The 26579-nt window shown below is 36.3% G+C and overlaps 1 protein-coding gene across 7 annotated transcripts in view; it reads left to right on the top strand.

Moving 5' to 3' along the window:
• TBC1D32 (TBC1 domain family member 32) overlaps nt 1-26579 on the top strand; it is a 411057-nt gene that overhangs the window by 69773 nt on the left and 314705 nt on the right. For 2 of the 7 annotated variants that reach the window (XM_075747984.1, XM_075747986.1), the window contains exon 29: nt 7305-8667. In XM_075747984.1, coding sequence (XP_075604099.1) covers nt 7305-7669 — 365 coding nt within the window. In that variant the 3' untranslated portion in view covers nt 7670-8667. The other 5 variants (XR_012834519.1, XM_075747982.1, XM_075747983.1 and 2 more) reach the window with 5 other exon arrangements.

Raw genomic sequence — 26579 nt, 5'->3', positions numbered from 1 at the left:
ATTCATTACTTAACTGGTGGGAAATACCTCACTTTGGAGAAAAAAGATGATGTGCTTGAGTAAACACTACAGATAATTATTAATGAGGGGCTTTCATATTTCTGTGTGTGTAATGGAAAGATGGAGATGCAGAAAAGGTGAGGGTATGATTCAAAGTATTTGTTGACACCTATTATAGAATGATTTGCAAAGCTGGTGGCATAAACATTTAAGATGGTGTAAGCAATCTGGCTCACCTTTTGAAAACCCCATAATATATAATCAACCCAAAGGCATGCAATTTATATTGTGTTAAAGGATCTGCATTAAAGAACTGCTATTATTGGCAGAGTAATCTGAGTGTTAGTTTCGTACAGATGTCGTGCTTGCAGCCAAGAATAAAGGATGAATGATAAGTTAATTTATTCTGAGTGTAAAGTAATAGATTTGAATATTTTGAAGCACTTGCAAAATTAGAACATTTAGAAGCATTGTTAATATCTGCTGGAAAATGCACTTTCATTCTTTACTATCTGTCCAGGACTTTTCTCTTAGGTTGTAGTTCAGTCATTTAAAGTACTTACTCTGCCACTAACTGTGGACAACCAAGCCTGTTTTGGGAAGAGTCTGTTATTTATACTGCTGTTTAATTCTCACATCCATAGGATGCAGATGTAGTATCCTTGGAGACTTAAGACTTGCCTTTGAAGTTTCAAAGCATAAAACCCCTTTAGTAATTTAGAGGATCTCTTTCTTTTATGTAGTGGCCTTTACTTTCTGAAACCTAGCTAATGGAATACTCTTAATTTTATTTGAGAATCAATCTCTTTGCTTAATGAAGAGAGTTGCTGAAGTGACAGTTCTTTCTGTCATTATTTTATTTTTTCTTAAAAGGTTATTTCATTGTCCTGCATTAGTTTGTTGTTTACCTTTCAACTTCTCAGGACGCATAATGAGCAACAAAAATGCTTTCCTGGACTCATAAGACTCGCTATTTACATATTTCTGACACTTCCCAATTCAAAGGATGATTTTGATGGTTCGTTGAAAAGCCCACATAATGTCTTCATGACATAAATGATTTATTTGACACCTAGACTGCATCTCTTGCTTCTCTCTGTAGATCTCTCTTTTTAGGTTGCACTTGAAAGTATCACACATTCAGCAGTGATGAGGAAGGCCCAGGTGCAGTTTTCTTTTCTGTCTTGGGGAACGCCTATCTCACATTTCTCTGGAGAGCGGTATAGCCCACGGACCGAACTTGTCAAGGTTATCTTAGTGTTTCCTGTTAGAAAACCAGGAAAACCTGCTTGGTTTGAATAAGGCAAAAACTGACTAGAGGAGGAGCACACATCGAACTGAGCAGTCTTCAAGTGGATGCCTTGCCCAGTGAAGATAGCATGCTGCTAAGTGCTTCCATCCCGTGTGGAAGAACTGTAATGAAGGGAAGCAGTAGTCCATACTCTGTTCACTTAGAGGTCAAGTACCTTAGGTTCAATCCACTCTTCTCAACCTTTTGTTCAAAGCTAGGATTTAAAACATGTTCAGGAAAGTTGAACCTGGATCTTCTACTTCATTGATGTGTGATTTCACCATGGACCATTGATTAGGTGGAGGTGGCAAGAGCACTATATTATTTATCTAAAATTTAGTGTCAGCTTTGAAGAAACACCAGGTTTGAAAATCCTGTGACAATTGCATAGATTACATAATATTTTAGAACAGAAAATCCCCAAGAATAGGTACAGAAGTAAAGCAAAGAGAACATAGTAAAATTGAAGCTATGATTGTACTCTAGAACAGTAAATGGGATTGATTGCAAGAATCAGTTGTACAGCTAAATTTACGCTCATTTCAGGTTCTTTTCTGCATAATAAAACATACAGTGTGGCATTCCTATGAGGTAAGGAATGCACTTTGAGAACCCAAATCTGTATTTGCTTCCTTTATTTGTACAGAAGGGACAAACAAAACACACTAAAATCTGAAGAGGGAGTGTTTATCAGGGAGTATAGTGACAGAACAAGGGCTAATGGGTTTAAGCTGAAAGAGGGTCGATTTAGATTAGATGTTAAGAAGAAATTCTTTCCTGTTAGAGTGGTGAGGTACTGGCACAGGTTGCCCAGAAAAGCTGTGGAGGCCCCATCCCTGGAAGTGTTTAAGACCAGGTTGGATGGGGCTTTGGGCAACATGGTCTAGTGGAGGGTGTCCCTGCCCATGGCAGGGGGGTTAGAACTAGATGGTCTTTGAGGTCCCTTCCAACCCAAACCATTTTATGATTCTATGATCTTTATCAGACTATATTTGCTTAAAATTAGGTTTCTCACTGATTGAATAACGATTGATCAAATTTGTATACGTCTTCCAAGATTTTTGGCTAATGTGTATGAAGGGTTGGAATTTCTCCAAGAAGAACAATTAGTTATTGAATGCCATGTTATTTTGTGGTATATTTTCCATATACGTATATTTAAGTGCTATTTAAGCTAAATCCTAACACTGCTGTTACAGTAGAGACATTTTTCTGAATTAGGTAAAGCTAATGAATTGTTAGAAGGTAAGCTATATTCCAGATAGATGTGCAGCTAGAAATATGCAAGTAAGCCAAACATGTGCTTGGCGATTGTGTGTGTCCACCATTCTCTTGAATAAATTTGGGTCTGAGGAACTGAAAAACAGTTTCAAACAGTTGTTTAATTTTAATGAAGAGCAGCCACAATTTTCATGAAAGAGGATTTTGTACAATGCATAGATATTCAGTGTTTATCGTGTTTCTTGAAATGAGAAATTGATTATCTTAAAAAACGACAGCTTTCTAAACCCGTAGGTAGTTGTAATTAGAATAACACAGTCATCCATCTGTTGTGGAATCCCTCAGGATTTCAGTTGATTATAAAATTTGCAAATATGGAAAAATCAAATTAGTTTGGGTTGTTATCACTTTCTAGATAAGAGAGAAGGAAAAACATCTGATAAACCACTATGCAGTTGCAGAGTTTAATTACAAACAGTAACACAAATCTTACTTGAAGTTTACTTTCAGCTAGCAGCAATGATACTGCTGTGAGGTGGATTCAGATTCGTAAAATAATATACAATAAGTACATTAAATGTTAATGAACTCTGTCTATCCCTTTCCCAGAATTAATACTTTACAGTTTGTTTTTATTTTTCTTTCTTTCTTAAAAATCGTAATCATTGAAAACCAAATCATTGATGTCTAGCTGTAATAGGCAATAGGATGGCAAGAAACTGAAGTTTGCTATAGTAGTAAAATAGGCATTACTCATTAGGGATACAAAGTTCCTAAAATAGCCACTTGCTCTTCCTGTTGTTAGTAAATTGCGGTTTATTGCAATACAAATGCTCTGTGGAAATGTAGTAGTTTTCTCAAGGTTCCAACAAACCCATTTCTCAAAGAATTCCACTTGCAGAGTAATCTAATATGCTAGTGTCTGGGTTTCTTAATTGATCTCCGCCATGTATTGCAGACTGCCCAAACTTGGGAATGCTATGACCTTTCAGGATCAATTGGGTTTTTTTGGTAGCTCTGGTTGTGCAGGTGACCTTGCAGATGAGTTCTCTATTTCCACCAAACTTTGTCTCTGAAACAGCTCTGCCATGTACTGCCAAACAGACAGAACCTCAGGGACTTCGGGTCTTGGCCGTTAAACTCAAATGTCATGGTGTGTTCCTTCTCTAGATGAGGCTTAGTTCTCTGGCTGAACAAAATCTCATAGGAACTTTCCACCATTTAATGAGTTCTTAATCTTCCAAGGGTCAGGAGGATTGGGTAATGAACTGAGAAATTTTAAAAACACCAATGGGAAGCTATCAATATAGAGCTGATCGGAAGGAGTAGCAAATGAGAAATACAGGACTACAACCCCAAATTAGGCTGGAAGGAAAGGAGAAGGAAGGGTGTTCTTCCCTTCTTCCTGCATCATTTGATGAATTTGCTTCTTTAAAGATGCTGTTAGCAAAAAGCATTTTGACCCTTGCCAGTTTATATGTAACTGGTCTGAAAATGTGGTTCATTCTTAGTGATGTTGCTGCCAAAAATAGCTTGAATATTTGTCATGACCAATACATAAAGAAGGTCTATATATGAATATTTTGATCTTGTATTGTTATGACAAGTGTACTGATGACGTAACAGATACTAGTCAAGGTGGAATTGCACATGCGATTATCTAGCTCTGATGAGAAGCCAACATTCTCCAGCAATTATTCTTGGATCTTGTTTACATCTTCTCCATTCACAGTTCAAATCCAACAACAATGATACTTTTCTTTGAAGTGGGATTTTTTTGTAGACCATTCTCACAATGAATATGAGATTCAGACTGTCAGAAGTGCTCTAGATGAATAGCCTGGTGGAGGAGATGACACCATCAAAAAGTGGTAGCAAAGTGGCAGAAGAGAATACAGTGAGAAACGTATGACTTCTGCTCTGCCCCAACTCAAAGTAATGTTTTAAAGTAGAAAACTTTCATAAGGACAACAGGAGAGACGATAGATACTGACAAAACATAAAGTTCTATACTGACTGCTTGTGCACCTGCCCACTGACAGTGTCAATGTTTAGATACCCATTGAAAAGTAAGAAAGAAAATGGTTTTGGTTTAAAAAAAAAAAAAATAAAATTGTGAGTTCCACAATTTCAGTTTATATGGACAAAGCCAAGGACTAGGATCCAATAACTACACGCTTTAAAGATTTTTGAAGCATCTGCAGGAATTATGCAGATCGCTCTGGCCATCATGGGATTTCAGTAACTGTTTGCAGTATTGTTACTTACATGGTTCCTTTGAATCAAAAGTATTTTGCATCTGTACAAAGACAATCTTTCTTACCATCACTGAAGTTAAAATGTAACCTTCATTAACATTTTGCGAAGATTATTTATACAGCTATAAAAACATTCGGCCTGGGCACCAGGGAGAGAAAAAACCTAAATCAATAATGTCAGCAACAGCTTTAGTCATTTCCTCCACTTAACACAAAAGGGAAGCCGGTAATTTTTGGGGGGTTACAGCAGTTAAACAGGAAAATAAATTAATTATTACCTAAAGACCATATGAGTTGTATGAAATAAGCTGTAAAGCTGTTTTAGTTTGGCATCCTGTCATTTCAGGATGAATGTGATGTAGCCCATTTTATGACTTAAGCATGTAAAAGCATCTTCATGCTAAGCGGGAAAAGGAATGACAAAGCAATCTTTCAGAGAAGTTGTAAAGTTGATTGAAGTCTAGTCTGATCAGGGAGAATACTGCTGGACTATGTGTGCCAGTTAACTGACTCTGAAGTGTTTGCAGCTATAGACTGAGTTTAGTAATACTATGTAATTGCCTTTGCAAATCATGCCACATGGGATGTCGGGTTTTGTGCTCCTGAATGCTACCAAGTGTTTTTGAGAAGCACTGCCCATTGAGATGTTTGAAATGGGTATGATCAGAGTTAGTACAAATGATCAGTCATGACCTCGAAGCAAGGAAACACTGAAATTACTTAAAGAATTGCTTCCTGTCTTCCCTTCATTCTGTTCTTCCCATTCCCCCTAATCCCTTTTGACACTTATGATTCCTCAGAGTTTTGCAGGAAGACCTGGAAGACAAAAAACAGAGAAGACAGCCTATCTTTTTCTGTTGACACAAGATGAAAACCTTCAAATCCCTTTCTGTCACTAGGTTTGTGCAGCAATAAATGAATGACTTGTAAGCAGAAGTCAATCCCCACCTCTCTCCAGGATCACCTGATTTGCATCTGGAACTATCCAGGATGCACAGGATTGCTTCTCTTTAAAGACGAAGACAAGATTAGCAATAGGAGTGAAGCAGGCTTCACCTAGGAATCCCACATTTAGGCTAACGAACCATGTGGGCCAAGTTGCTCAATGAGCCCTCTTTGCCCTATGTTGCCCTGCTCCCTACACTCATTGCTCCCCCACCCCAAGCAACAGGGGTCCTCTCTTTTTGGCTCCCTGTGGAACATGGAGTTTGATTTAGAGGTAGAAAGGTTGGAAGTGAGAGGAAGATTACCAAATGATAAAAAGAAATACTTTATTGTAGAAAAAGATAACACTACACACGAAAAATTGTAGAATATTCTTATCTTGTTGTTGTTTAAAGTTGTCACTGGCAATTAATAGTTTGCAATCTTTGGTGTTTCAAAGGAAGTATTTTCTCTTTTGAATGAACAAGATTGTATTAAATAGTGGATTTAAAAAAAAGATTTGAGAACAGGCATACCGATATTTCTTATGATTAGCTTATCTGAAGTATGTATGGTAGGTTGCTAATATAAAGAGGAGTTGCATGGCTAAGAAAAATAATAATATCATTTACCCTTAAAACAGTCCATATTTATTGCTCTGGGGTTTTTATGCATTTTAGAATGAGAGATAAAGTCAACTTTCTATAATAATATTTTTTTAAATTGTAAATTGGCTCCTAGAGAATTCTGCTATCCTTCAAGTCACTGATTTCATTTTGGCTTAATTTCTATTTTACAGTTTTAATTTCTGTTTTAAAGAAAGAAGTGTAATATACCTGTTCAACATAGAATTTTTGTTTTATTACATAAATAAAAAGGAAATTGCCAAAGCACATTGTTTATTCCATTTAATAATAGCCACAGTGCTGTATTATGTTGTTATCTAATTCATGTTCAGAGAGGTGTTCTGTCCTTTGTTTGTGGATAAACAGCATTCTTATTTGGAAAATTGATCTGTCAGTGCCTTTTGGTTTGAAACACAATGGGTTTCTAGACAGTTAGTTATATTAGGTGTATTGATAAATATCTGTCAAATGACTTTTGTAGAAAATTAAATTTAGTGTATTAAATCAGAAGTATCATGAGTATCATTACAATAGTACAGTCTCAACATATTCCTGCAAGCTTTCTAGTCAACTTTTTATCCATTAATTGCAATATGCAGTATTTCAATATTCCACTTAGTAATAATTTTCTAAGCTCAATGGAGCATTTAAGGTTTCTAGGTCCACTTTTTAATCAGTGGGAAGTGGTCCTTTGTGTATTCTAAACGACTTTATAGTTTTCTAAAGCCTAGTCTTCCCAGTCTATTAACTGGTAAACAAAATGGAAAATCAAAACTTTTGACCCAGGACAAAGTTCCACAGTTTGTGTGTTCCCGTTGAGTTGTGCATTGGCAGCAACTTGACTGCCTAGTTTACGGAGCTATGATTATATAAAATACGCTGGTGCAAAAAAGCAAGAGGTTTTGCCTTGATGAGGTACTGTGTGATATGAAATTATTATTCAATCCAAAGTCTATGTTAATTTTATATTCTTTCACAGTACAGGGGGAAATATCAAAAGGAAAACTGATAAGGAGGAAACTTTTTTTCAACAACTAAGAAATTATTACAACAGAGAAGAAAAAGCAATGAGAATCAATGAAATCAGTTGTGTTCTTTTAACGTTAATGGGAAGTAAGCATTCAGTACTTGCTGTAAACTGGTACAGAATGGAAACTGGGCTCAGATTGTGGGTTGTGATACAGCTGTTCCTCATTCCACCCTTGCTGGACTGGGATACCAGCTCTTCCATTGCCACCCACAGGAGAATCCAGCTTGGAATGGAGGCAGGGCTTCCTTGTGGCTTAGAGATTGATGTACCACTTGCCTCTCCCCTCCCATTCAGTATGGTCATGCCAGGACTGAATTAGCTGTTAGTCATAGCAAACTCATTCAAATCCCCCTGGTTTGACTTCCATCGTGGTTTCTGGGACATAAGTATGCCTCTTGCCTTCACAACTGCAAACAGGAACCTGAAAATGAATTGACTGTTGGTATAGTAATTGCAGCTTGAGTAAACAGGTAACTTGGAACAGGAGCTGTAAAAAGATATGAACTGTTTCACTCATCTCTGTGGGTTTTTAACTGAAATGCCTTGTGATTTTATATGTATTCTTCCAAATATTGTGCTGCTGGTATACTATGCAAAAGATACTTCAACTTCTGTTCTTGGGTAAAAAAAAAAGTCTCTAATGTGGGATTGCTATTTCAATCTCATCAGATTATTGAATAAATTTGTTTTACTCAGACCAGCTGATTTTACTTATGTATACATGTATTTGTCAACAGGACAAGGTTAATTGCTCATGAACCTACCACTTAAATCATTATCCTTTATTAAAGTTATAATAGAGCAAGATTTTTTTCTTATACTTCCTCTGCTGAATTGTATTGCTTTATTGTTGAGTGTAACTTTGCTGTATTGTTTTCTTCAAGAAAATTTCAACCTACTTCATCTCATCTGAGCAGAGTGCTTCTTAATTTGGTTTTCTTTAACTTTACTTCCTAATCAGAGGCACTTCCTCCCTTAACCTGTAAACCTGTATCTTTAATACCTTAGTCCCCATTTGCTTACCGGGAGCATAGAGTGTTTACTGGAATTGGTTGCCAGGGAATCCTTCAGTTTGATTTCTCTGTCTGTCTGAGAAGGACTTAGAAAAAATACATATCAAGTTACTGTGCAATCTGCTTAAATGAATATATTTTAACTTCTGTTTCCATATCTGTTATTTAAATTTAAAAAAAACTAACAACCAACATACTTTGTTAAAAATTTATTTATCTGTATAACTGTATTTTAATTTTTTTTCTTTAATTAGAACTTTGTGTGAAAGAAACATATTAAAGGTTTAAGCTCTTAGCTTTGTAACTCATAATATTGGACTGTAGTTTTTCTGAGGTAGAGCTATATTAGATGATATATGTACATGAGAGAAACAGTGCCCAATTTTTAATTGCATTTAGAATTCAAAATTTTGAGAAAATATTACAACAGAGGTTGCTTTAATTCAGATTTGTTAATTTGTCTAACTTAGATTTTTAATTTAAACAAATGCAGGAAATGGGGTATATATTACTGTGTGAAAGAACAATGCATAGTAATACAGGATTTTTGAAATCTATCAGTTATAAAACTTTCTGACATTGATATCAAAGTGGAATTTTTGTTAATAAGGCTGGGTTTACAGCTAGGAGACTTCAAGGCTACTGGAATGGAAAAAGTAGATCAGAAAATGCTGCTGTGTCTCATTTCTTGACCAGAAGGAATAAAGCTCTACTAAGAAATGGATCTGAAAAAGATGTTGTTTGTTTACATCGTGCTGTAAAGCTAATGATAACCATACTACAAGTGAAGATTGTCTTATAAACAAAGTGATTTTAATTAAAAAAATAAGTGTATGAGGAATGCAGATTCTTCATGCATCCTTTGCAAACACTACTAAACTCATTTCAAATAAGAAACAGTTCTCCAAAATTGGTATTCGTACATAAAAGAAGCTTTACATTAGTATTCAGTTAAAATCATATTTATCACAGTACTTTATTATATTTTTTTTTTGTTTTAGCCACAGATGCAGATGTGAAGAATGAAAGTCTTTCATCTGTGCAGCAGCTTGGTGTTGAAATGACAGTCAGGTACATGGTATTAAAATATTTCCCTAGTGTATTTCTAGAATTTGTTTGATTTTCATGGAATGACTTTAATGATATTTAATCCATCAACTCAGTGCTTTATACCATTTAAATCTAAAGATCATCTTTAAGAAAATGAATTCTAACTTGGAAAATGAAAAAGGTATTAGTACATAATTAAATTATCTTTACAGATTATATATGTTATTATCCTTTATTGTTGTAAAGGCTAATTGTAACTTGTTAGTAAGATTTACCGTAAAATTACATTATCCTGAGTTATGTGTCTGTCTTTCCTCACATTACTTCTCTAAATGGTTCTGTTTAGCTAAGCTTAGTTATATGCCATTTAAACATTTTATTTGGCTGGTAATTTCCAGAGCCGTGATGAAGGAAAAGCTAATGTGTCTGTACTTCCACAGATTGTTATCTTTAGCATTAATATTTGAATTCTGATGCTCATAATTACACGTACAATATACTTAGATGGAATTCTAAATAGGTATGTGAAGAAAATGACTCATGTGTTAGTAGTTGCTCTTCCCCACCACCACAGTCTCTGAACTAAAAGGAATGTAGACGAGGGATTGTACCACTGAGTAGCAGGTGTTTGGTGTGTATCCTTCCTAGATAAAGCATTACAGGTTTTATTAAACCATTTATGTGTATATCTGCAACACAGTGTTTGTGATGAACAACGCTATGACAGCTTAATTTTCACAGGCCTATTAAATATGAGTTCTTGCTTTTTAGGAATTAAAAAAAATATTTAACCAATATTTAACCTTTAAACAGTTTTGGTTTTTAACTTTTTGTGCTAGATATGGAAAATATCTAAACTTGCTAAAAGAACATGCTGAAAATGGACTGTGTTTCGTACTAATGAATTGTGAGAAATTTCTGAAACAGCAGCAAAGAACTGTGGTATCTTCACTTTGTATCCTTTCTTGATGGCATAAATTGTATTACCTAAAAACGCTAGTGGAATTTGAACTCTCAATTTGGACTTTTGATGGTGGTGTAGGTGTGTAATATGTAAGAAAGAAAAAAAAAAAGCAGCGTGCTTGCTTTGAAATTTTGTTACGTTACATGCACATGCAATGCACTCAAGAAAATCTTCACCCTTTTGTTCCCATACTTTTTAAAAATTGTAAATCTCATTAATTTTTGTCACAAATTGTTTTGGAGCAGGGTCACACCTTCCTGTATGTAATAGTGTAGAGCAACGCGTCTTTGAGCATTAATGAGTATTTGTGGTACTCCTACAATACCAACGTTGTTAATGGTAATGCCCATGTAACGATACATGGCTGTAATCTGATCAACAGGAATGATTTTACTTCTGACTCTTACACGTGGAACTTTTTTTTTTTTTTTTTTTTTTTTTTTTAAATAAAGCAGATAGCCCTTTCCAACAAGCTTTGTTATGTTCTTCAGGTATTAGACTTACAAATCACTATTAAAACTGCTTCAGGTATATTAGTCAGAATATGTTTAATCTCCTTTTTTTAAGCTTTTCTTTTACTTTGTTTTTTTTCCATAATCTTTACAACTCCTCTTCCTCCACAATTCTCTGTTTCTTGTAGTATAGGCACACTTGTTTTGGTGTGGGGTTTTTTTGCAACTTTTTGTTTGCTTTGCTTGATTTGGCTTGACTGCTTATGGACTGGAAAAAAAGTAGTGCATAGGGAAAACAGCTTAAATTGTTTCTCTTCATTCAGTTTGAGAGGCAGCTGTGTCTCGAGAAGCTGCCTTCTGCGCAGCAATATTCCCCTTGCCCCATCTCTAACAAACCAGCTCCTGCCTCTTGGTGCGTGGGCCTGGGGAGGAGGAGAGCAGCAGTTCCCACAGGGCAGCAAGGAGGAGATCTCTGTTCCTTAACCTTGTCACGCAGGCTGCTTGCAGGAGCGCTATGCTGGCTACGACTGGTTTGCGTCTTCTATCTTCCTCATAATGTCAGGGGACGGAGAGAAGACACTGACGTTTCTTCGGCGGTTTTCGTGTCTTCTTGTTTCAGCATTTCTCTGGCTACCAAGACTGCATGTATCTGTAAGAATTTAAAACCTGTTTCTTTGTGAAAGGCAACTTCAAAAGTTTCTAAAGGAGGCTTTATCAATTTATGTAGTTTTGGGTGAGGTTTTTTAATGCATTAAGTTTTCATTAAAGCCCTTTTACTGAATATGTGACCCTGAAAAATTTTCTCAGAAAAATATAGATTTGGCATTTGCTCAAATGGTTGTTTAAAAGTTGTGAAATAACTGGTGGACTGATAGTAAAGGCAATGTTATTGAATTTTGAAGCTGGCAGTAAAATAAACTTTGTTAGTGGCGTTAAATTCTGTGTGAAGGCTGCAATACTGTTGAATGACCTTTTCTTCATTATTAGAGTATGCAAGTCCATCCTTTTGAATTTTTTAGTAAATCTATCAGTTTTAAAATTTACTCAATATGTAAATACTGAATGCTTGGCAGTTTTAAATTATTAGTATTTTGGATGAAGTTTGTAGTATAAGAAACATCATGCCCACTTTTATTAGATCTATTTTAAATTCGATCTATTTAAAATAAAACCTTTTTGGTTTGATTTTGTACATTGCCACATTGTCTTGACTGTTTTGAACATAAACAACAGTAGTCTTTACTAGAGAAATCTGGGGTATAAGAAACACAGATTAGATTCCGTACCTCTTCTGCAGACAAGCCTCTGTATTAATATGAGTTGGTCTGTCTTTTCACCAGAAGCGACCATGTTGGTCCACTCACAGCACTGAGTCCAGCTCCGAGGTTGTTCCAGCATGATGAAATATTCCTCCATTGTGTGAATATAATTGTGCTGAACACCCTCAGTGCTGAGAACCTAAGTGTCATCTTCCATACAAGAACTAGTCAGCATTGCAGGCAGGTTGCTGCAGTGCTAATGTTCATTCTCAATACCTAAATGATTTCTTTTGTAATATGTCTTGAAAACACAAAGAGAAAATTCATTAATTAACCTATTTGCATAATTTCCACAAGGTAAACTAAAATAAAATGTCAAAACATGAATGAGGAATTATCAAGCCATTGGACTGTGATGCTGCCTACCTCAGGAAGGAGGAAAATTCCAAAGGATGTACTTTGGCCTTCTAGCACAAAGCCAAAGATTCATTACCTAGAACCCAAGCACTGACATCCAGAGCTTTCCGTACTGATAAAACGTGTTCCTTTTGCTGCACAAAATAGAATTTCACTCATACCAGCCACACATACTGCAAAGAAACATGCACACAGAAAACAACTTCACATCCTATAGAAGTTGCACTTTCTACACCAGTAAAAGGGGGGAAAATATCCAACAGAAATTAGTCTTTTTTTTTTTTCTTCTGTTCTTTTGTTTAAAGTATAACAATGGTTTCTCCATCCCTACTTTGACAATTAAAGCTTGCATGCAAAAAACTAGATTGCTAATGCAAATGAATAGTCAGGATATATTTTTATATATATATAAAATAACAGTTTCTAACTTTTAATTTTCTTTAATTTAACAACATGTTTTTCCTGATGGTAGCACCAGCTTTTTTGTTTATTCTATTTCCTATCTTTAAAATAATTTGGATGACTTATCTTGCAAGTAAATGTGTATAATTTTATATATTGTTCTTAGCAAAGTATTTTAAAAAACACATTTTTGTAGTCTGTAATCCTTTTCCTCAAAGTTGTTGTTGTTGTTAATCAGATACACCTGCCTGTTACCACGGTGGAATCTGGCATCCATCCAGTCTATTTTTGCAGTGCTCACCACATTGAAATGTTGCTGAAAGCTGAGTTGCCACTTGTCTTTTCAGCCTTCCACATGTCTGGTTTTGCTCCATCCCAGGTAACTGATGAAAGCATATCAAAGTATCATCAACTTTTTGACTTGAATCCACAAAATCAAGGATGTTCAGGAACAACTGTGGTTTTTCTATATGGCACTTGTATGGTGGTTATGAAACTAGGGGTAATAGATGGTATTGAGTGCGTAGTGACTTAGAGCATCTGAAGATAGAAAGCAACTGACTTTTGTAAAGACAGTGTACTGCAGTGTACTGATGACCTTCCATAACGTGTTCATGCAGAAAACCTGATAAAATTAAAATATACTAAAACCTCAGATTTCTCATTAAAAATAAATAGAGTATCTTATTACCTAGAATAATTTTCTGAATTTTCCATAGGAGAAAAATGAGTAATTTGGGATACGTGAGTAATAGGAAGCAGTTCAGGTGATATTAGAGCAAAATTAATTTTATATAAGCTGGCATAAATATTACAATCAGGTAACACACTATTCTTCTATATTAGAGATGTTTCTACAGAAGAATATTTGTCCATAATGTTAGCGCTCATTTTACCTACTTACTACAATTCTTTGGTAATATGGAAAGCTATGTATGGAGCATTGCTTGTAAAGACTACAGTTCTGATGAAGTGTAAATATCTTTGTGCAAAAATGAGTTAGATTGCCCATGCAAACGACCTCTCACCACACTAAGAAAGTTATTGCTGTTCCAAGGCAAGAAAAACATTTTTTGTCTTACACCTCCAAAATTCCTTTCTGCCACAAGTTTTGCAGCTTAAGAGACTTCTTAATGGGGGCAGATGCCAGTGCGGTACGATAGTCAGCTTGGGATTTGGTCTTTGAGGAGAGAAGATTGGCAGATGAGGGACTTTATCTCAGCATAGGAATGAGATGCCTATAATGAGGTTCCTCTTTTGGGGTGGGAAAACACACGGGGACAGTCGCTCCTTCCTCAACTAATCTTATGTAAGTTATACTGTATGCTTTTTAAATTGCATTCAATTCGTAATAGACTAGTTATTGTTCTAAGCTGCTGACAAGATTTTTTTGTTCAGGGATTTTTTTTCACTTAATGTGTTATTGAAATGCCATTGGTGGGTGCCGCTGTACCTTCGATGTCATTTTGCAGTTCTCCTGCAGGATTAAACCCAAACAAACCCTGAAGTGCGAAAACAACTCTGATGTATTTAAGTGCTTGTGTGTATCAATACCTGAAAACAGATTTAATGCCAGAGTATGGCTGCTATCACCTAATTAGAATCTTGGTACTTCTGCTGCTGCATGTTTTTGAACACTTTAAGGACTGATTAGCAGAAGATTTGTGGTCTAGAACTAAATGAAATGTGCTGTACACTTCTTAATACATTGTGATTTTGAACTGGAAAAAGAAGTCACTGTGTTCCACACCCACTTCATTAAATGAAAACATGTCTTAGGGAAGGACCTGACGTTCATTTATAAGGCAAAGAACTACATTAATTTAAAGGAAAATCCACATTAAACACACCATCACCCTCATTACCCTCTAGGCCACGTTATAAAAAAAATATTGAAAAAATCACGTTTGCTGTCATTGGACTTTAAGTTTTATGTCTCGACCTCAGGAGTTGCCAGAATATAGTCAGATAAGCGAGATGCACGGATACAGGATATTATGTCTAGCAGAACTCACTGGAAGTCTGTTCGGAGTCTGTAATGTAAAAAAAAGTGATTCTTGGCTTCTTTTGTACTTTATCCCTCGTATTTTCATAAGGAGGGTACTGTTATAGGAAAAAGGGTCTGTAGTATAGAAAAGTTAAGAAATGAAGCTGATAATTATGTCTGAATGTCTACAGCAATTATAATTATATATAATTTCATTCTCATCTAGATTTGTCTGCAGTGGATAACTCAGTGTTTCTGGAATTACATGGACTGGAGCGAAATCTGTCACTACATTGCTATATGTATTTTCCTGGGTCCCGATTATCAAATATATATGTGTATTTCTGTGTTCAGACACCTACAGGAAGACATCCTGAAGCACACTGAAGCCCAAGATCTCCAAGTTTTTCTTAAAGTAAGGGTTTCTTTTTTAGTTTTTCAATTGCTGAAGGGAAGCAAAGCTCTCAATACTGAAAATACATATGTTACTTAATCTGAAGCTTTTACTGAATTTCACTTATTGATTTTAAGTGAATGAAATAATGCTTTAATTTTATTTAGTTCCTGGCAAGAAATTGTGGTATAGTATTTTCCAGACAATAGGTTTCCTGCATTTTGTCCTGATCAGTTCCCTTTGTATGCAAAGTAAATAGCCATGTTAAGTCATGAGGGCATTTGATTTAGTTCTCTGTGTGGCCCTAGTCTCATTAAACTAGATTTTCTCCAGAAAGGTGGGGTTATGCTGTGGTCTCCTGCTGAAGCTTGAAGACGTGGCACAAAGCTCAGTGAGCTGTTACTTTGAACAACTATTACAACAATTACTATACAACTAGCGTCACAGTTTCATATTTTTTGCCATATTATAAATGATATTTGGTTATTGGATTCTTTTTGAAGGGTAGTGCTTAGCTATAGATGCAGTCATGAATAGATGCGAATATTTGACTCCTGCTCTGAGACAGTTTTGCTTTTTTCTCTTTTTTATTTCTCCAGTCAAAATCCTTTTGAGAGCTATATATCTGCATTTTAGTCTGTCCTAACAACAGTAGTTTTTTGACTAGTTTGCATCCAACTTGCACATTCTTAAATAGGAATAATATGTCAGATCAATAATTTTCCTTGAAAATGTTAGACTGTGTACCAAACAAGTGAATTGTTTTGTTTGACCTGGTTTTAGTCAACGTGACTTAAAAACTACTTCATCTTGATGGCATTATTGGGATACTTTATGTAAATTATAGCAGAGAAAATGTATATGTTGTCACCTACAGTATAAACAGGCCAAATATTTGACATGATACTGTTAAATTAATGAGAAATACTGTATATTAATGCAGTACTGGAGTATTTACAATTCATTGAGTGCTGCAGAAAAAGAGGAGTTAATAGCATACTTAAACTGTACTCTTGCTTTTGATAATCTGTCATTGTAGTCATTCAGTTTCAGCTATATTGTGGGCTTCATGTGAGGTTACTTGGGTTTAATAGTTGCAAAAGTGTTAGTCAGCTGCCCTTTTATTGAAATAAGCGAATACAGTTTCAAGATTTATCCTATATCTCAGCACAACATTCACAAATTTGGATTACTGTAATGGAGTGATTCTCTTAAAAGAGGAAGTATAAACTATTCTAAGAACATAATCCTTAAGTTAAGAAAAAAAACCAACCATCAACAACCTTTGAATGTTCATTTTATATTTTTTTTAAATGTAATGTCATATCTTGAACTTCATACTAGCTATGGTCATTTGCTATACAAACGAGTCCTGCTACCTATTTTCCTTCCAAGAACCAATAGTACTTTCTGTTTTTAAGCTACTAACATGCATTATATCTGTCATGAAAAGATGACGATTTGACAGCAATACACCTTTGCTGGTATTATCTAGTAAGTAGTTACAGCTGTCTATTAAAATTATAAACAAATATTTTCTTCTTAAAATATAAATATACTTTCATTTCCACATGAAAAAAGAAGTTGGAGACAACTTTACTGTCAATTCAGATGACATTATGCCTGGCACTTAAAATAAGTAATTCTCCCATTCAATGTGTCCTTCTAATAAAAAACAAATGACAACTCATGAAAGAGATCATCTTCTATTACTCTATAATTTGCCTTTCCTCTGTGCCAAGAGGAAAGTAGAAGTAATGAATTGTCCATGAACACTTTTTCCCTTTCTCTGGTTCTTCCTGGTGGCTGAGATGGATTACTAACAGTTATGATCCCTTTGAGATATCTTGAAGTTTCAGCAGTAACTGAATTTTAAATTTATTGCTTGGTCTTTTATTAATCCTTTCATGGAAGGGTGAAGCTGCATAACTTTAATTTCCATATGTGAACCAAGAATACTGTAACACCTCAGAAAACCTGTCTTGACTCTCTTGCTTTCATTGGTTTCATTTGGGTTAAATAGAGAAACTGAGGCTACAGGGTTTGCAACTTGTTGTAATAGCGCATGTAGGCCAGTGTGTCACTCTCTTCTAGGAGTAATTTAGCTACTCTTCAGTTTATCTTCTGTGAGTATGGGCCATGTTATTGACAACTAAGTTGCTGACCAATGCTTTAAAATGTGTTCACATTTAATCAATATAGCATTTGACTGCTTAAAAAGAACAAGAGTTAAATATCTACTATAGTTCTCTATTGGAGTCAGCTTTCCACTGTAGTCAGCCTTCTCACAGTGCATGAAGAGCAACTTGGAAGGTAAAAATTTGCCTTTGCTTTCACTTTTGAGTAGGGGAGCAGAAATATGAGGACCATCTTGAATTTCTGTTCAGATGCCAAAGTGCGGCCTTCCAAGCCTGAGCATGTGTTCTCAGGAGATTTCTGCTTAGCAGAGGTGCACAGTTCATACACCAGCAGATATATGTCCACAAGGACTGTCTGAGTCCAGAGAGATTTTTGCAGCACATGCTGCCACCAGTGGTAATACTGTGCAGTAGATGGTCTGCACACAAGTTGTTCCAGTTGAAAGCATCAACAGATTCACCCATTTTACCTAGACTATTCTTCAGGATCCTGCTTTCTGCAGTGCATCCTCTATCTCTAGTATAGTGGCCATGAGAAGGAATATGGCCGGTTCGTTTCTTTTTCCTGAGGGCACCTTCTTTTACTCTACATTTTGGAATTAGTAAGAATTAATCGTTTGTGGTTATGCAGAAGTGTTTATTCTGTTTTTATTTAGGCACTTCATAAAGATCTTTCTTTATCATTGATTTTAAAAATAAGTATCTACTGTTACTCTCCTGGTTTTATTGACAATCTAGTTGATATAAAAGCCACACTAACAGACTTTTAGCGTGTCATGTGCTGGTATAAAAATCTTTTGAAAGAATATTTTAGTAACTGGCTTTGCCTTTTTAAAGCTTACTTTGTTTTCCTTAAAAATCTTTATATGGCATGTTCTCCAAAAATGAGATGAACAACGTCCACCTGAAAAAAAACTATTTGTTAACAAGACTGTTGTTAGGAAGAACTGTCTGGAAGCAGAGATTACCAATCCTTTATTTCTAAATTAATGTAATAAAATCCGTGTATTTTAAACACCCAGGCTGTGACAAGCAGAACAAAATGAGCTATATTTAGCAGCTTGGAATTCATTAAATTTGAGTTGTGCATCTTTTTTTCCTAACTAATAAATGTTTTCTGTATTTGTGCAGGAAGAAGCATTCCATGGATTTCGAGTGAGTGATTATTTAGAATATATGGAAAGCTTGGAGGCAATCTACAGATCTATGCTGCTGGAAGACATGAGGAACATAAGAGTGCAGAATACATAGATGAAGCAAACAAGCACTTTATTTTCCAATTTTGGTTACATCCTTTAAAAGGATGCTGATTGATTGATATATCAGTCTTAGCTAAAATAAGCCAGGCTGTGTAAATGTACATACTGTAAAATAAATAAGAAGGGTTTTCAGAATACAGTTTTTGCACAAGGACCTTAAGTTTAATGACCTAAAATACCACATTTTCCCAGATAGGCTTTATGCAAAGCCTCATGTTCAGTTCGCAGAAGGTAGCTTCTAAACCCACCTGTAGGATGTTGAATTGCCTTCCTTAGAACATAAGTCTTCCTTACAAAGCCTTGAACTTGTTCCCAAATCATTGCATTATTGTTGTCATCTTGTAGCACAGTCCTGAAACCTTCATATTTAACTAGGGTCTGATAAAGTTATTTTTCTTAGAAACAAGTGTTAGTGTGTATTCATATGCATGAAAAGTCAGCAAATGAAGAGCAAATTCCCTGTACACAGCTGTTCTGACTTTGTGGTTAAGGTTGAGAAAATGGGGTGTTAAAATACATACAATGAAAAAAGACTGATATTCCTGTCTTTTTTTTCATGAGTCATTTTATGTCATAAAACATCTATTTGTAACATACACTCTCCATATGCGTAAGTGAATGAGAAGCCCTTGAGCGGCTTGCTTTTCATCTCTCTGGAAAATGATCATTTTTAAATGTGGTTTCCTTCAGACAGGAAGACTAGTAAGAAGCATCATCTGTGCTTGCCTTTCATAGAATGGTTTGTGTTGGAAGGGACCTTAACGATCATCTAGTTCCAACGCCCCTGTTGCGGGCAGGGACACCCTCCACTATACCATGTTGCCCAAAGCCTCATCATCCATAAAAAGCAAGAATTAAGGCTGCTAGGTATTTTCTAACACCAACAGTGTAGGTGAAATTTCAGCATTGTTGAAGTTGACTGAAATGCCCACTTGGAGAGTGCTGCATCCCATTTACTGTAAGGATAGGTTTTAGGTAATGATCAGTGGGCAGCTCAGGAAACATTGCAGTGTCTCTCTTTTTCATATTCTATCACTGTTAAATATTATTTAAAAAAACCTATATATAGTTGTGCACCAATTAATAGTTATTTTTTGAAATCAAATAGTGATCTGGGCATGATGTTGAGTCAATAAATAATACTCAATTAGATGACAACATATTCCTGAAATGAATACTACAGTTGGCTTGTCAAGAATTAATAAATACCTTTGTATTTGATTTAAATTAAGGCCAATAAAATGATAGTTATTAGCAAGCAGGAGGGCTTCCTTCGGTACTAGCAAGTAATCAAAGTATGTAGATGGAAAATGACAAGGTACCATCCTGTGGCCTCCCCCCCCACAGTATTTGTAGATTACTTCTTTTCATTTTGCAAGATTCCGCCCCCCCTCTACCCCCACCCCTTCTATATTTTGTTATCCTTCAGGGCTTTTCACCTGTGCTTCCAGGTATTATCTCAGTTGATTCACTAATTCCCATTTCTCAGAAGGTCTGTTCTACCCTATTTTTTTTTTTGTCCTCCACTACACAAGGCATTATAGTGACGTGGACTTTCATCTGCTTTTTATGTACTACCTCACCAGTAGAACTTTATGGTTTGAAGCTCTGTCTTGTGAGTTGTCCAAGTTCACTGAGTATTGGGAAGGTTGAAAGAGTTCAGACAGTGGGATTAACTCAGCCTTGGTGCAAAACTTTTGGGAGCGTTTCAGACACACTTGCCTGCTTTTTTTCCTCTGCTACCCTGGGTGTAGAACTGGCATTTGTTGCATGCTGGTCCACAGCCTTCCCCTCAAAGTAATAGTACTGGTGTTTTATAATACTCATTCATCCATACCAGGTAGTTTTGATGGATGATCTCTGACTTTGGTCTGAAGGCTGGGTTTTTCTTTTTGTAATTATTTCACAGATACTGTCTTCTGACAATTCCCTCTGCTTTAGGCATTACGTTCTATAAATACCAGCATTATGTCATACCAGTCTACATCAATTCTCTGAGGCTTCCATGCAGTTCCACTTCCTATGTTGCATTTTCTTCTTTCTGGGATTGTTGAAGGGTAACATCTGATACAGGGTATCTTTGTGATGGCAGATGGGAAGAAGCAGGTAAGGACAGGCTGTTCTCTTGAGGAAATTTCTAGTATAATGGCTTCTGGAGTATCCAACTCTATCTGACATACAGATGGCCACAAAAGGAAGAAAGAAGTGAAAACTATCATAATCATAGAATCACAGAATGGTTTGGGTTGGAAGTGACCTCAAAGATCACCTAGTCCCAATCCCCCTGCCATGGGCAGGAACACCCTCCACTAGGCCACGTTGCCCAAAGCCCCATCCAACCTGGCCTTGAACACTTCCAGGGAGGTGTTAGCCACAGCTTCTCTGGGCAACCTGTTCCAGTGCCTCACCATCCTCACAGTAAAGAATTTCGTTCTAACATCTAATCTAAATCGACCCTCCTTCAGCTTAAACCCATTACCCCTTGTCCTGTCACTCCACTCCCTGGTAAACAGTCCCTCACCATCTTTCCTATAGGCCCCCTTCATAATAAAGCTAGTTGTCATTAAACCAAATGTTCAAGAGTTACACTGGGTTTCACAATATTCTGTAGTAGCTCTAGAACTGGTTTTAAAAGCTACGCTCACTTCAGAGTGTTTAGAAATCCTTTTGCACACTTTTCTAAAAGTGGCCTGGAATACAACTGGATGACTATTATCTATTAAGAATGTTACGTTGCATGAGAAAGCTTTACACAAAAAGGCCTAAGGGACCTCTGGATAGGTTCTAAAACTGGTGCATAGCTCCCTTTTGGTTTGGGTGCTGTGAAGAAATTCACCAAGGAATCTTACTCCTGTTTTGTGAGTTGGCTCACTAGCAGCTGCTTAAGCAATGACTGTCCTTTTCTCTTCCTGTTTTAGAGGTGGGAAGCAGTCTGTTTTCAGAAGTATTGCAGTCAGTAGGCAAATCGTAGGTGAAAGTTGACTTAATGGAAGAAAGGAAGTAATGGCTTTAGTGGAGATTTTGCTTAGAAGGCTTCATTCCTAGACATTCTCTCCCCCCCCCCCCGCTTCTCTCCCCTGTATCTGTCCTTTATTAATGCATTTCTTCAAACTGTGTTCTTTGGGAAAAAAAAATTTTTTTTCAAAAACTCAGACATAACACAACAATGTTCTCATCTAGCCCAGCCTTGATCAAGACTTAATTACAAAGTCTTTCCATGAAACTGCCTTAACTTTCATTCAAGGTCTTAAGATCCTGTGGTGGAACCTAGTGTCACTCACTAATGGCATGTTCAGTGATGGCATCTAAATAGACTTTGCAATTGGATGAAGTAAAAGTTCTGCTCCATAGAAAACAGAAAATACTGGGTTATTATTTACTTTGAAAGTATAAGAGGGTCTCTAGTGTCATCAGTATCAAGTTCCTGAACAGCTTTTTGAAAACACAAGATTATTTTTGGCTTAGTCTTAGACAATAAACCTGTACTCATTTTCCCTGATTAAATTTGCATCAAGAATTCTGAAGTTTCTTGAAATTTGTCCTTCCCCCTTCAACCACCCAGAGTTTCTAAAAGGCACATAATGTATCTTCTTGTGTGTAGATCTATCCTTTCTTAGGATTTCAGTTTTATTTCAGCCAAAGTAATTGTTGCACTACTTCAATTGAGAGTGAAATGCCCTGTTCCTGCTGTTACCTTCAAAGAGATTTTTGGTCTTGGTAATTATTTTGCATGGAAAGTTGGTAAAATTCCCTTGTACCTTGTAACATCAGACCCTAAGTACCTTGATGTTTCCAATGACATTGCTTCTTTATCAAGAGAGACAAGATACAACAACTCTAGCAAAAAGTTACTTATCATCTGTATTTTTACAGGAAGAAGTCTTTACACTGTGAAATGTAAGTAGCCAGCATAATTGGTCAAGTCCCTGCTGCAGCTAGTTTAATAACTAAGCAGTATAAATTCCCCAAATGCATCCTAGCTATGTAGGCAACATGACCAGGTGATGTTATGTAGTGAAAGTTAAGTTCTTTATTTGGCTAAAGAAATAGGGAAAATACTATGTTTTATCAACACCTGCAATAACATTTTCTTTACAGAACGCCTGGAATCTCAAAATATTTTCATTAGAATGTGATATAATAAATGCTTTAGAAGTCCAACAGAAACCACAGATGTTGAATTTAGACTTACCCAATATCATTGCCACACCTTCCTGTGAGACAAACTAAACATTACTGCAAACATTCTTGAAAACAACTTCACTAGATGAAATGAATGTGTGAGCACATAAACAAATTCAAATCATAAGATACGGTAGAACCTGCAGTTGAAATTTCTGTAATTATACGCAACCTAAGAGTGAGCAGCACTGACAAAGGTTTTGCCACTAATTTCAATATTCCTCACAGCGCTTTTCATAAGTTCAGGGGTTTAGCTTTTTTTTTCCTGTCTGGAAAAAAAATGTTTTAAATATTTTTGGACTTTTGTGAACTGTGTGGGCTTACCTACGAGGCTGGCAAGCATGAGGAAAGAATTATGACAACAACTGATAGAACCAAGTATTTGTCTGACACCAGGGTCAAAGAATGCTAAGACTCCCATAAAATCTGTTCTTTTAACCTTAATAATAGTCTCTTTTTAAAAAAATTTTTTTTGAGCATATATCTCAAAATAACCAAATGACAAACACCCAGATGGCAAATAAAACTAATATATATGTGTTTCTAGAAATTCTATATGTTTTTAAAGAAACCATGGTTGACTAAGCTACCAATTATGAAATCATCAGTTCCTTTATCAGCAGCAGATACTTGTCAGGAAAATTAGCTCTTAATGCTAGGCACTTGAGTAACCCAGGGACTCTTGCCATCTAAATAGCTGCCACTTTGTATTCCTCCTCCCCCAACAAAGAAAAGCAGAGGCACTGCAGACCTGACCCTTAATGACTTTCATCAATATTGCATCAAATCAATGCAAAGAGGTCCAATAGACAATAATCACAAAGAGTCGAATACAAATATAAAGCAAACAGCCTGAGTACTGAATGCTGCTACTGACAGAAGCAGTTCTTGCATTGCCTCCAGCAATTCAATCAACTGCAGGTTCCCCATCTGCAAAACAGCTACAATTTCATGCAGTCCATGTCAGTGCTGAGATAATTAATTAAAGAATATTTGTGAAACATTTAGTGAATGAAAATTTTATGTAAATCTAAATCTTAATACCTGATAATACTATAAAATTCCATTGTGCCCTATGACAGAAACAGGACATTGACACATGTTAACAAGAAGACTGAAATGGAGTTTGAAGTGATGGTAGTCAGGGAAACCAATGGCATCTTCTTTGGATCAATGACAGTCTAAAAACAAATGACCATTTTAGCAACAGATATCTGAAGACATGCTTACATGATATATTATCGCTGGTTTGAAGACTCCCTCATTCAGGCTGGCTTATATATAAATTTCTCCATTCAGACAGCTCCCCATTTTCTTTCAGGGAACTAAAGTCTGCTGAGATGTAGACATTTTCTGTCTCTAAATCTATTTCTGTTTTTCTTGTTGCCTCTTCCAGCTTCTTTTTCCCTGCTTTTCATCTTGATTCTATTTCCCTCCCTCAGGCTTTTTCTCTCTCTTATTTTCAGCTGTCTCATCATTCCCAATCCCCAGTGACAATCTAAGCGCTAAAGGATATGTTATAGCCCTGTTGTACCTAAAATGTGTAACTAAGCATGCTTTCAAATAAACATAATGGCACTAAAAAAATGGAAACACTAAATAAAACCCCCACTTGGAAAAACTGGGAAGCCAGTTGTAGGAAGACATGACCCCCCAAACAAGCTATCAACAACCCTGACCCAGTCTCCTGCTGTAGGGAGCTAAGCCCTGCTGCCTCTGCCTGTCTGTCACATCCCCCTCACCATCAGCTGGGATGCCATGCTGAATAGAAACATAGATCTTAGCCCTAAAAGATGTGCAGATTCCACGCCACCTCCTTCAGCAGCCTCTGCAGCATGACTCAGGTTTTGGGGATAAAAATCAGTGATCTAACAAAATATTTTTCATCTGTTCATGTCTGCCATGTTGCCTTTTGTCAAGTTATTTTACTTCTGAAAACTGAGTACCTAAGAAAATACAAGTAATGCTTACTTGGTTTTGTAAAAATGACAGTTCTGCAGATGGAAACAGTAACAGTTTTCTCATTACCATACAAGAAGAGAAATACTGGCAGTGGAAGCAACTAGAAGGTTAAAAAAAAAAAAAAAAAAAAAAAATCCTTTAGATCTGTAGGGAAAAAAATAGATCAAAGTTTAGTAGTTACACTCTAAACTTTGTTTTCCACTGTTTTAAAGACATCCAACTCAAACAATCACTGGGTCAACAGATAAACAGTCTCAGCTTCTATAAACTATTTTGTGTGGTCTTGAAGTAACTTCTAGCTAATCCACAGCAATATTGCATTGCTTTCAAAAGGAGCTAAGTTTGAGTAACACTAAAAGATCCCAGTAAATAGGCTGAATTTCAGTACAACATGCCATCATTAATGACAAGAGATCACAATACAGAATAAAAGCAGAAGCACTGCTAAATTGGCATTCAGAAGGAAGGTAGAAAATGCCAGACTACAGGCAAAGCTGTGGTGTCATATAATGCACAGTAGTGACATAAATCTTCATTGCCAATCTTTTTGCATTTAATCACCTCTGGCATGAGAATCATCCTTTGTTGCTTGTCCAGGTAGTAGTAGTGAATATGAATTTGGTTCAATCATTTGCATTTTTGATATAGGGATGATGTTTCAAGGATGGCAAGATATTTGGCAAGAAATATGGAGTTTGCACCCATAGAGTTATAGAATTTGTGTGTTCTTTGTCCCTCCTAAGAGCAATGCCCAGATTACAGCAGGTCCCTCACTCACTGGTGAGTTAGAGCAGCAGCTTCCCAGGGAAGGAAACTGGGAGTCTGTCAACATTTGAGAAAAAAAGGCACATTGTTTGACATCATTGCTAAAAAACAATGAAAGCATTTACTTCAGACTGCATTTCCTAAGGAAACAGGCAGGTTCATCAGGCAAGGACTTGCACCAGCAGGAACTGCAACAAAACCAGTGATGTAGGAGAAATTATAACACCCTCTCACAGAACATTTCCAGATGACCCCAAAGGTCCAGATGGAGCGGTAAATAAAGACTGAGGTAAGTAAGTGATGGACATTGATCCAGGTCAGTTGGTGAAGCAGTCTAATTAGAATGCATTTTAATACAGCCAACTGCCATGTCATATATCTCGACAGGGGCCAAACCTCACGTTTAGAACATGAAGGACTTTGTTATGAAAGAACAGCAACAAGGACAAGTAAGTTTGCTACCCAAAATAATCCCATACTGTTGCAATAGAGAAATGTATGAGTTGTGGCTAAGAAAGAAATCCTAATTTGTAACTAAAGAGACAGTTAAGGACCTATGAGGCATAGTCTAGTGAGTTCATTCAAGAGAAGATTGTTAGGTTAGATGGTTAGAAGATGATTTGCTCACTGTCTGTGATTGCCTATGTGGAGAACAGATTTCTGATAACATGTTTTTAATCTAGCCGAATGGCTTCCCACTACCCCACAAACAAGAAAAGCACATCGCCAACAAGAATGTGAGAGCTCTAGGAATGAGGAGCTATGGAAACAGACTGAAAGAGGTTGTCTTTTTACAATAAAGATAACTATCCAGTAGAGCAAAGTTACTTGCAAGATAATAAATCATCAGATCAATATTTTCAGTCATGATCTGAACTTTTTGAGATATATGCTATTCTAGAACACATGCCACACTAAAATATATAATTTATTCCAAGTTCCACAGCCCAAGTTATACAGTGATTTAGCTCTGTGATAGCTGATC

This window comes from Balearica regulorum, chromosome 3 (genome assembly GCF_011004875.1).
Source record: "Balearica regulorum gibbericeps isolate bBalReg1 chromosome 3, bBalReg1.pri, whole genome shotgun sequence".
Classification (NCBI taxonomy): Eukaryota; Metazoa; Chordata; class Aves; order Gruiformes; family Gruidae; genus Balearica; species Balearica regulorum.
This window is presented reverse-complemented; position numbering and strand designations above follow the sequence as displayed.